The 10901-nt window shown below is 37.8% G+C and overlaps 2 protein-coding genes across 2 annotated transcripts; one reads left to right on the plus strand and one right to left on the minus strand.

Moving 5' to 3' along the window:
- Nucleotides 1-1742: 1742 nt before the first annotated feature.
- LOC107576077 (dehydrogenase/reductase SDR family member 7B-like) lies at nt 1743-2597 on the plus strand (the record flags this gene model as incomplete). Its single annotated transcript, XM_016262343.1, has 3 exons — nt 1743-1835; nt 1958-2110; nt 2247-2597. Coding segments are annotated over 3 exons (452 nt in total), but the record flags the coding sequence as incomplete, so codon positions are not given.
- Nucleotides 2598-7344: 4747 nt separating this feature from the next.
- LOC107576080 (transmembrane protein 11, mitochondrial) lies at nt 7345-10880 on the minus strand. Its single transcript, XM_016262348.1, has 2 exons — nt 10787-10880; nt 7345-8502 (listed from the first exon to the last, which is right to left on the minus strand). Exons 1-2 carry the CDS (start codon nt 10831-10833, stop codon nt 7986-7988), a joined length of 564 nt encoding a protein of 187 aa, XP_016117834.1. The 5' UTR covers nt 10834-10880; the 3' UTR covers nt 7345-7985.
- Between the last annotated feature and the right edge of the window lie 21 nt (nt 10881-10901).

A 10901-nucleotide genomic window follows, 5' to 3' on the forward strand; every position in this document is an offset into this window, starting at 1 on the left:
TATTGTGAAATATTATTACAATTTAAAATAACTGTTTTCTATTTGCATAGATTTTAAATTGTAATTTAGTCCTGTGATGCAATTACTCCAGTTTACTTTTCAGTGTCACGTGATCCTTCAGAAATCACTCTAATATGCCCGATTTGCTGCTTAACAATAGTTTCTTAGTATTATCAGTGCTGAAAACAGTTGTTCTGCTTAATATTTGTGTGGAAACCATGATACTTATTTTAAAAGGATACTACAAATGATAGAGAGTTAAAAACCAGCATTTTAAAATAAAATATTTTGTAACGCTACTGTCACTTTTGAGCAATTTCATGTGTCATTGCTGAATATTACTTAAAAATAAATTAATAAATAACTTACTGGTCACCAACTTTTCAACCATAGTGTATGTATATTAATGTAAAAATAATATTAAATGTGAAAAAAGACAAAATTATAGGCCTATATAATGTGCTGTAAGTTATATAATTTAGTATGTATCACATTAGATAGTCAAACCAAAATTTATTCAGACACCTTCAGCATTTCTCGCACAGTTTATTCGCTATAGTTTAGAAAATGGTAATAAAATATGACAAGAACTCAGCGTTAAACTGCGTCAGAACAAAGTCATCTTGATAATCAGATCAAAGTCAGATCACTTTGATAGAAAGGTATGTAATGAATTGGGTTGAATAGCTGTCAGCTGTTAAAGTAAAGTAGACAATTAGATAATACCAATTTAGGTCAACCAATTACCAAGCAATGCTTAATTTTGTTCAGTCTGTGGTGTAAAAAGGTCGCATTAACAATTAAAGAAAAACACTTAAAGGAGACATATTATGCCCCTTTTTACAATATGTAATATAAGTCTCAGGTGTCCCCAGAATGTGTCTGTGAAGGTTCAGCTCAAAATACTCCACAGATCATTTATTATATCATTTTGAAAATGCCTATTTTGAGTGGAAGCAGAAACACTCTGTTTTTCGGGCCTGTCTCTTTAAATGCAAATGAGCTGCTGCTCCCCACCTACTTTTCCAGAATAGAGCTGTGCCATTACAGCTCTTATCTGCTAAAAACATCTGTTTTGGTTCTGATTATCATGTCTATTGCGCTGAAATCATGCGGTTTAAACCATATGAGTTTAAACTTCTGAGATACAGAAAGCAGCTGTCACAGCATGTGAGTTCTAAACTAAGTTCTCTTTCATACACAAGTTTACATTAAAAACACACAAGTTTACAGATTAAGGGGCGGTAATATTATGAGATTGAGATCCCTTTGCCACGTCACTAAGGGAGCGAAATCAGACTCGCTCTTTTTTTCAGAGGCTTGCAGAAAAAGGCTTACCAAAACAAAGTTACTGGGTTAATCTTTTTCCCGTTTCCTTGGTTGGTAGATGCACTGGGAACCTGATTATAGCACTTAAAACCTGGAAAAGTCAGATTTTCATGATATGCCACCTTTAAGCAAAACATGGTCAGGTCAAAGTGTCTGGATAATTTTTAGTCCCAAATTTTTTATCAATGTAGAATTTTTGGTAAAATATGTAACAGTTTACTTTAATTTGCTTTCCTCACTTACATAAATGAACTATAGTGTACTGCACCCACTAGTTAAAAAAAAACACATCAAACATTACATCTGGTGTCTGAATAATTTTTGGTTTGACTGTATGACTTTATGTAGATTTTTATTATAATTAAGAAATTATAATTTTAATTATTCTAATAAAAAAAAATGATTCCATCCAGCCATTCTGCCTTCGATGGTGGATAGACGCAGTGGACATATTGTTGTCATCAGTAGCGTGCAGGGAAAGATCTCCATACCGTACAGATCTGCATGTGAGTACACATTCACAAAAGAAGGTATTTCAAAGGAATTCAAAGATTTTTCTGCATGAATAAATACAGTATTACATGTGACCCCAATACCTTGCTTGCATATCTGAATCGTTTTCTGTTAGATTCTGCATCTAAGCATGCGACGCAGGCCTACTTTGACTGTTTGAGGGCAGAGGTCGAGCAGTTGGGCCTGGCGGTGTCAGTCATCAGCCCTGGTTACATCAGAACCAACCTGTCCATCAATGCAGTCACGGGGGACGGCTCGAATTATGGAGGTGAGCGCATGTTGATCTTGTCAACAATCTGAGTTATAAAAGATGTTTTGGAAAATGAGTATCATAAATATACAAATTTTAATATTATTCATACGTTTAATTTTGTGTGTGTGTGTGTGTTCTTTTGGATCTGAAGTAATGGACAAAACCACAGCGAGGGGGTCGGATCCGGTGGACGTGGCAGGTGCCGTTCTGAAAGCTGTCTGTCACAAACAGAAAGACGTTGTATTGGCTGGACTGCTGCCAACTGCAGCCATCTATCTGCGCACACTGTGGCCCGCTCTCTACTTCAGACTGATGGCTTCACGTGCCATAAAAGAACACAGAGTGAAGGAGGAATAAGAGAAAACAGTATCTTTGCATCTTTCTTCGTCGAAGTTTTATGTCTAAAGGTAAATACTCATGGAATGTATTTAATAAATATTTAAAAATGGACTCAGTTGCTCGAATCACCCCTGATCTTTGAAAAACACAACAGTCTTTAGATAAGCAGAACACACGTTCATCATACAAGAACCAGATTGCATCTATTTAAATCACATTTCTGCTGGTCTTAAACAGGTTTAATTTGCCCTTCCACAAATTTATAGTCAAAAGTGTTACATGCACTGCAAAAAATGAATATCTTTGTCAGTATTATTGTCTTGTTTTTCAAGACATGTCTATATTACTGTTTTAGTTTTCAATACAAATATCTATATACAATAAACAAAACTGAGTGAGTTTATCTTTTTTTTTAAATTCTGTGGGGTATGAAAACTGGTTTTCCCTTTGAATTAAGTTGAAAAAAAGCTTTTTTTAGAACATTCATTCACTTCATTTTGATACATTTCTCAGAAAATATGATGACTTGTCATTTTTGAATCTATCTTGATTTTTGTTTGTGTAAAATTAATTGGAAATGGAGATTTTACATTTCATACATTTCATTTTCAAACTTTGAAGCTATAGCAATTCATCCTTAAATTTTTTTCAATTGGTCTTAAAAAGTCTTACATTTACCTTCATAAAACTCACAGAAGGCCCATTATGTTGTCCTGTATTAAGTAATTTGTTACTTTATTGTAGGGCTTGCATAGACTAGTCGAGTGATCGAGTACTTCAACCACTAGTCGGCGCTGTCGGAAACAATCGACTACTCGAGCATGCATTAACCATAATGCATGCACAGAGTTTGCAAATACGACGTGAATTTTACAGGTTTGCTTTGAAAAAAAAAATGCTTCTGAAAGTAATTTTCAGATGCAACGGGGGAAAAAACGGGATAAACACAAACATGAAACTTGTCAATAGAATAATCTGATATATAGCCTACAATTTAATAATATAGCCTAGTTTGATATATGAATAGGGTGTTCGTCAAAGATTCCCGTGTTTACAGCTCCATAAAATAACCCACTGGAAGCTCTGTAGTTTTGCTGTATAGGCCTATAGATAAAAATATTACAATTACAAACACACAACATTTTGAGTTCCTTCCATTTCTGAAAAAAAATTATGTAGGCCTAGTAATTGATGTTATAAATACACACGCCTAATCAAGACTGAAAAAAGCCATTAGTGAATGTAAACCAGATTTGGCCCAGACTCTGTTGCTATCTGTGAAGCCAAGCATAAGAATAGCCTACGAATGTAAGTTTGTTAACCCACAGTAACACATTTTAACAGATTAATCGCATATTTTCGTTTGCTGCATGCTTTTAAAAACACAATAGCATTTTTTTGTTGTTGAGGAAAATAAAAAAAAGTTACGTCTCGTATAAGTTGCATTTTCAGAAATAATAACGGCAGGCCTAATAATGTTGTAATGTACCAACATTATGAACACTATAGGATAATTTAGTTCCCCTCACTTTACAACAAATCCTTTAAATTGAACCGTATCAGAACAGAATAAGAATGTAAAAATATATAATTCTAATGGATAGATATAATTGCAGTATGTAATAATTAGCCTATTAGCCTTATTAGGTCAAATAGGCTTTGTAGTTCACGCGCGTTCCAGTATCGACGGAAAAATATCATAATGAGAAAAAGTATGCCGCAGTGGAGCGGGTCTCACGCCGAGCAGCACGGTGAACGCGAGGCGGCGGCGCGATCAAACAGCTGAAACATAGAATACACTACTCCCTCATTTCTGGTCATACAGTAAAGGCATAATTCGAAACTGCAAAGTGTTACCAGTTTGAAAATTCAAGAATAATAGCAAAGTTAATAAGAATTCTTTCTAAATGTAGTACCGTTCTTATTTCGCGCTGCATAACCTGAACGGAAATTTATTTATTTTTGCTAAGAACGAACCGAAATGAAAACATTTCGCTTTTAATCTGTGTATTTAACAGCCTGGGACACCTTCCCAGGGCAGTACCTTGCCTCACCGACTAAAATCAGGGCGCCCACTACGGAGACGGCACCAGAGGTGAGGGGGCACAGTGACCGAGGTGGCCGGGCCGGGCCCCCTCAGCCACCCCGAATGCAGATACGAATCATTTTGTGATTGTTACAGATACAAATACTGGCTGTTACATGAAAATTTAAATATGTAATGTCATAATTATAAAGTTTTGACAATTTACATATGTAATTGTTGCATTAGGCTATGAATTAATAAGCGTTTATTGATAAGAACTATTTCATGTCTTTTCATTTACAGTAGCATGAACCACGAGTTGTCGAGTAACTAGAGTATTTTTTAAATAAGAAATCGACTAGCAGAAATCAGTAGTCGTGCAACCCCTACTTTATTGATTACTTATAACCCCTAATTTATTATTAACTGACTTTTCCACTCCATGCACCCTATTAGACTCGGCGCATTTTCATTTCACCTTTTGCCTACAGTTATAAATCAAATCACATGTCTCTTTGTAGTTCCCGTTTGGTAATAACTGATTATCATCATAATGTTCAGGTGGCCCTTATTACAACAGGAAGTTGAAATGATCTGAACGGTTAATGATTTGTTTATGTTTTAATAAAGTTCTCACCTGCCTTCTGCCACAATTATATATTACTTGAAACATTTCCATGACAACAAAAAACAGTAAGAACACATGTGGAGCATCACTGCAAGGACCTCATGATAATCTGGTTATGGCAGATGCTTATGACTGGTTTTGATTTTTGGTAGAGATGCGCCTCACATATGAGGCTCTCAAGAAGAACCTGGGAAATGAATGTGGATGACGAAATGCTTGTGCTTTAGAGGAAAAGCTATTTCTAAACAGTGCAATAACTGACATTGCTTCAAGAAACATACCAGTGGGCCATGATGTTTGTCCAAATTAAAGCTGTCCATTTGCAACTTCCTTGCAACATTTTAGTATTGAAAATAAATAAATAAATAGTCTCCAAATAAGGTTGATACTGGAAACTCAGCAGACATTTCTGTGACAGCAATGTTATTTAAATGGTGTTCAAACAGTTAGTCTAAACACAAAGAAAACCACTGCCTCATTCAGTCCTTCTTTCCACCGGTTCACATACAGCTCTAAACTCCCAGATATGAAAAGGTGTCCATGTGCATGAAATATGTGGTATTTTGCCCGATTCTTCTTCCACAAGTTTGCCTTTTACGATGCCTTAAGATGAGTTTCACATTCTCAGTTTTAAGCCTAGTTTCCTCTTAAACCCAGTAAAACACATTAACACCATTTACAGTCAAATACCTCACGCCTGAAAAGCCCAATTCCAGTTCCCTTAAAACCCTGCTCATATTTTATTAAAACCTAGCTGAATTTGATCTGTGACAAGCATATTTGAAAACTGATTTTTTTTTTAAACGCAACATATGGACTCACCTTCTGACCTGAGATCATCACAGACATGAACTATAGAAGAATTTCCTCACATGATCTAGACATGAACTTGGTCTTTGTGTTTAAGCACTAATCTTAATTTATCTTAATTCCTAATGAATCTTGAATTAAGCATAATTTCTTTACATGGTGTCACCTTTTAGGACATTCTAAAACAAGCGTTTTTGATTAACCTGAACAATGTTTTAAAAGGCCAAAAAAAAAAAATGCAATTTTTAAGAATCACTGACACGAACCATGCATCTGACATGTCAAAACTACAAGAAGAACTAAGCTTTTCTATCTAGCTCCTGAATGTGAAGTGTTAACCAACTGCAGACAAGAGGACTGTTTAAAAAACATGTTTGACAAAACATCAATTTTGCAATTCTAGTGAGCAGAAAATTACACAAACACTTAAAGGGATAAATCACCCAAAAATGAAAATTCAGTCATTAATTACTCACCCTCATGTCATTCTAAACCCGTACGACCTTCGTTCAGCTTCGGAACACATATTAAGATATTTTGATGAAATCTGAGAGCTTTCTGACCCTCCATAGACAACAATGCAACGGACACATTCCCAGACCCAGAAAGGTAGTAAGGACAACTGCAAAATAGTTCATGAACTACAGATGAACTAAAACTTTCACAAAGTTGTCTTATGCAAACTGTTAAGCAATTGTTATTGAATTAAACTGGTTTATCTGCTAATTCAAGCTATAGAAATAACAAAAAAAATAGTCTGGAACATAAGTAATTGATAAAACATTCAATATATGAGTGAACTATGCATTTCAGATGTTCCCATTTACTGCTCATCTTTTATATTTAACTTCATAAAAAGAACTGGATTTACACTAATCCATTTACTGCCACATTCAGTCCTGTGTTTCAAACACAGTTACAATCTCTCTGATTTGAAAAGGTTACCATGTGCATGAAATATACTCTATTTTCCTCTATATACCTCTAGTTTCCTGTAACAGCATATATGGGTCTAGATCAGGGGTGGCGAACGTCGGTCTTGGAGAGCCGCAGCCCTGCAGAGTTTTGCGTCAACCCTAATCAAACACACCTGAACAAGCTAATCAAGGTCTGAACGGTTATTAGGAAGCTACAGGCAGGTGAGTTTTAATTAGGGTTAGAGCTGAACTCTGCAGGGCTGCAGCTCTCCAGGACCGGAGTTCGCCACCGCTGGTCTAGATCATCACAAATTACCAAATATTAGGGGTGAAGTAAACTATCCATTTCAGATGAGTTCACATTTTCTGCTCATCTTTCATATTTACTTTTCATAACTTCATAAGAAGAACTGGATTCAAACTGATCCATTACAAACCACGGCTTGTAAAGCAAATCTGCGCGTGAGCTCTGCATGAAGGCTAAAACTCAGATGTGCGCCAAGAAAGAATCGGAGCCCTTGAGGTTCAAATAAAGGTGGTCAGAGATGCCAGTGAGGTTCAATCTCCTACTGTTTAATGAAAAGGTGATGCACCAAAGGCTGGGTACAGTAAAACTACAGAGGGAGAAAAGAGAGGATTCAAAGGTCATTCTTAAAACATGATCCGTCCGTCTGTCCACCACACGTTCAGTCCGACAGGTCGCTGCCCGGGTGCGGAAGCTCCGTGTGGGTGGCAGGTGACGTTTGGGGAGGGCCGCCAGGACAAGGAAGGGGCTGGACAGGCGCAGGGAAGGAGCGGGAAGGGGGGCTCAAGTGCACTGGTGATATCACTTTTAAAGTACAGAGAAAAGGGGAAGATTCATTCAGAACTACAAGCTCCCCCCCAACCCTTCCTCTCATCCATCCATCCATCAATCTGACCAATCTTTAACCGATTGAAAGCAAAACGCTGAAAAAGCGTAACAGAGTGCGCCGCCTCCTTTTGTTTTTCCATCACTCTCTCCGTCGGTCCATCCATGTTTTATTTGGTGTGTGTGTGTGTGTGTGTGTGTGTATCTGCCAGTGTTGGGTGTTTAGTAGTGCTTCTCTCCTCCCTGCTGCGTGTTTCTGTGTGTGTGTGTGTACGCGTATGTCAGTATCTGTATGCGTGTGTGTGCATGTGCAATAGCGCTCATACGGCGTACAGTTCATAGATCTTCTTGGCACAGTACGCCAGGGCCGCCAACGCTATCGTGTTGTGCAGTCTCTTTCTGTGCACGTCGTCCCGTCGAACCAGAACCACCGGCGAGGAGGAGGTGAGCGTGTGCAGCGGCAGCCGCGAGAGCTTCTGACTGTCGTACTCCACCTGGTATTTGCAGCAGGGGTCGAACTGCCAGGAGATGCCGTAGAGCGTTGCGCAGGCCAGGCTCAGAGCGCCAGCGGGGAGCACCACGTAGCGGGAGTAGTCGGCGGGAAGAGCGAGCGGCGTCAGGAGGCACGCGGCCCCTGCCAGAACAGCGGTTTTGTGCAGGCAGTTTCCCACGGCCACCCAGCGGGCCGTCTCGTCTCCGATGCGCGTGGGTTCGATTACGATGTAGCGGTACTGCGCCTCCAGAGCCTGCTCCAGCTCGTACTCAAACTGCTCCTGTGCATTCTCGCCGTTGTAGATCTCGTGGACGATGTAACACTCCGTGGCCGCCATCACTCCCCTGAAGAGAGCAATAGAAAATGAAAATTCGTCAATCGGAATTAATCCAATCCAGATTCTGAAAATTCTGTTTCTGAACCCTAAACGTTGCAATCTGATTGACATATTAATTTACATGCATCACATGTAATCGAAACAAAACCCAGTTGGCGCAATGAGAATTGGAGAAAACCAACCTGATATTTTCACAGAAGCTACGGAAAGTATTTTTAGCAAAAAAACTGACCATTTCGTTAGATAAAAAAAAAAACACACACGTTCATAAGATGTAAAACGTATGTAAACAGATGCATCATGGCATTAATTTGATTGAGAAAACTGTTGTAACAAAGCATTTATTTTTTCCTGTTTATCAGATTATTTCAGGTCTACACCAAAACCAGCGTAATAATGTCAATGGAGCTACCAAGAGTTGTTTTTTGCATCAAACCACTACTGGCTCTGCTCGCCCCTTTACCTAAATTCATTAATTCAGACTTATGTGCCCTCTAGAAGCTTGCGTTCTGCAAGTGAACGTCGCTTTATTGTGCCATCCCAAAGAAGCACAAAATCACACATGGACTTTCAAATTAACTGTTCCCTCCTGGTGGAATGACCTGCCCAACTCAATCCAAGCAGCTGTGTCTTCAAGAAACGACTAAAAACACATCTCTTCCATCTTTATTTGGCCCTCTAACTCTAGCACTCTCTATTCTAATTCTATTCTTTAAAAAAAACGTGTCCCTTTTAGCCTTGCACTCTATTCATTTACTGCTTGTTTTCTTTAAAAAAAACGAGCTTTTCTAATCTTCTTGTATTCTTCTTTTTATTTATTAAACAATTAACAAAAGTTAAAAAAGGCCTCTAACACTAGCTTGCTCTATTCTTTTTCTATTCTATCCGTTTTCTTTTTATTTATTATATAATTTAAAAATACCCTTGCTGTGTTAGGCAAACTGAGACTTATAGCACTCTCATATCATTGCTCTTTTGTAGATTTTGATTGCTTCCATTGTCCTCATTTGTAAGTCACTTTGGATAAAAGCATCTGCTAAATGACTAAATGTAAATGTAAATATATCAGAAGAGCTTTTTAGCTAATATTTAGTAAATATTTAGTCTCCTCTACTGACACGAGTAAACATGCTCATGTTCGTCAGACATATGTAAACATATTAAGGTATTATTGAATCAGATTGAGAAAATTGTTAGATTCAATGCTTCATTTCTTCATATTGATAATTTATCATTTCATGATTATTTCAGGTCTACACCCCCCCTACCAAACTGAAATCAACTGGGACATTTACATGAAGGCTTTTCAGTCCACTTGAGTATTCAATGTACTTATTTAGTTGTATGTAAATGTAACTACTAAGATTTACAGTGTGGAAAAAAGTATAACTGATTTCATAAAATAGATACTTCAGATGGGATGGCATGCCTTTTTTTTTTCTTGGAAATTTTATGCGGAATTTTTCAAAAAGCATTTTAAAATGACTATAAAATACAAAATGACCGCATATCTGGTCTTTATTAGACACAGCCTGTTTCGCGTTATCTAAACCAGCCAGACCATCTGCGGCCTGAGTTCACAGTCAGACAAGAAACTTTTGAGCGGTGCTATAGAAGCATAGAGGCTGACGGGAAATTTTCACGGGCACAATGAAAGACACTCTGCTCTGCTTGGTATATAAATAAAATCTTATTTCAAAATGCCTATTATTTTAGAAAATCCTGAGCTGCTAAATAAATCGACAGAGACCAGTGAGAGCGGTCCGTCTTTTGCAACGGTTAAATAGATGTAACGCATTCTGTCAGTTTAACAAGCAGTGCATTAAACAGCCAAATTATTAGGAGGAAAAATACAGTTTCTTCCAGTTGTCAGGACATTTGCGGCAAACACGAAAGTTGGTATAAAACCAATAAACCCCTGCTAACTGTACACATCTCCTTGAAACCCGCGGTGAAGCGCTATTTTAACTGATTCCTCTCGTGTCAATATGGGTAACACATACTGCAAAAAAAACATGAGTGATCAATGCTGAGACTTCAGATGTAACTGCCATAAAAACACATTTTTGCCGGTCTTTGCACTGCTAATCAGTTGAGGGACCCCAGAGTCAGTAAGCTAATCAAAACAACACATGAGCTCTATTCGAACAATATTTTCTAGTGTTTGCGGCTGTACAAAACTCCCAAAGACTTAGTATTTTAAGAATACTAAAATAACTTAAATTCTGCATAAAACTAAAAAATGTCACGTCTCGTTTTATGAAATAATGACTGGTTTTAATCTAACTGACCTCTCCCTGTTGACTGGGACACCGCGCCTCCTTCCCAGCGACGCCATCTTGAAAATGCAACGGCCTAGACTTGACGCAAAACCCGTCGCGGTGCACTGTGGGTAATGCAGTTCTA

Source organism: Sinocyclocheilus grahami, unplaced genomic scaffold (genome assembly GCF_001515645.1).
Source record: "Sinocyclocheilus grahami isolate Dianchi unplaced genomic scaffold, SAMN03320097.WGS_v1.1 scaffold3184.1, whole genome shotgun sequence".
NCBI lineage: Eukaryota > Metazoa > Chordata > Actinopteri > Cypriniformes > Cyprinidae > Sinocyclocheilus > Sinocyclocheilus grahami.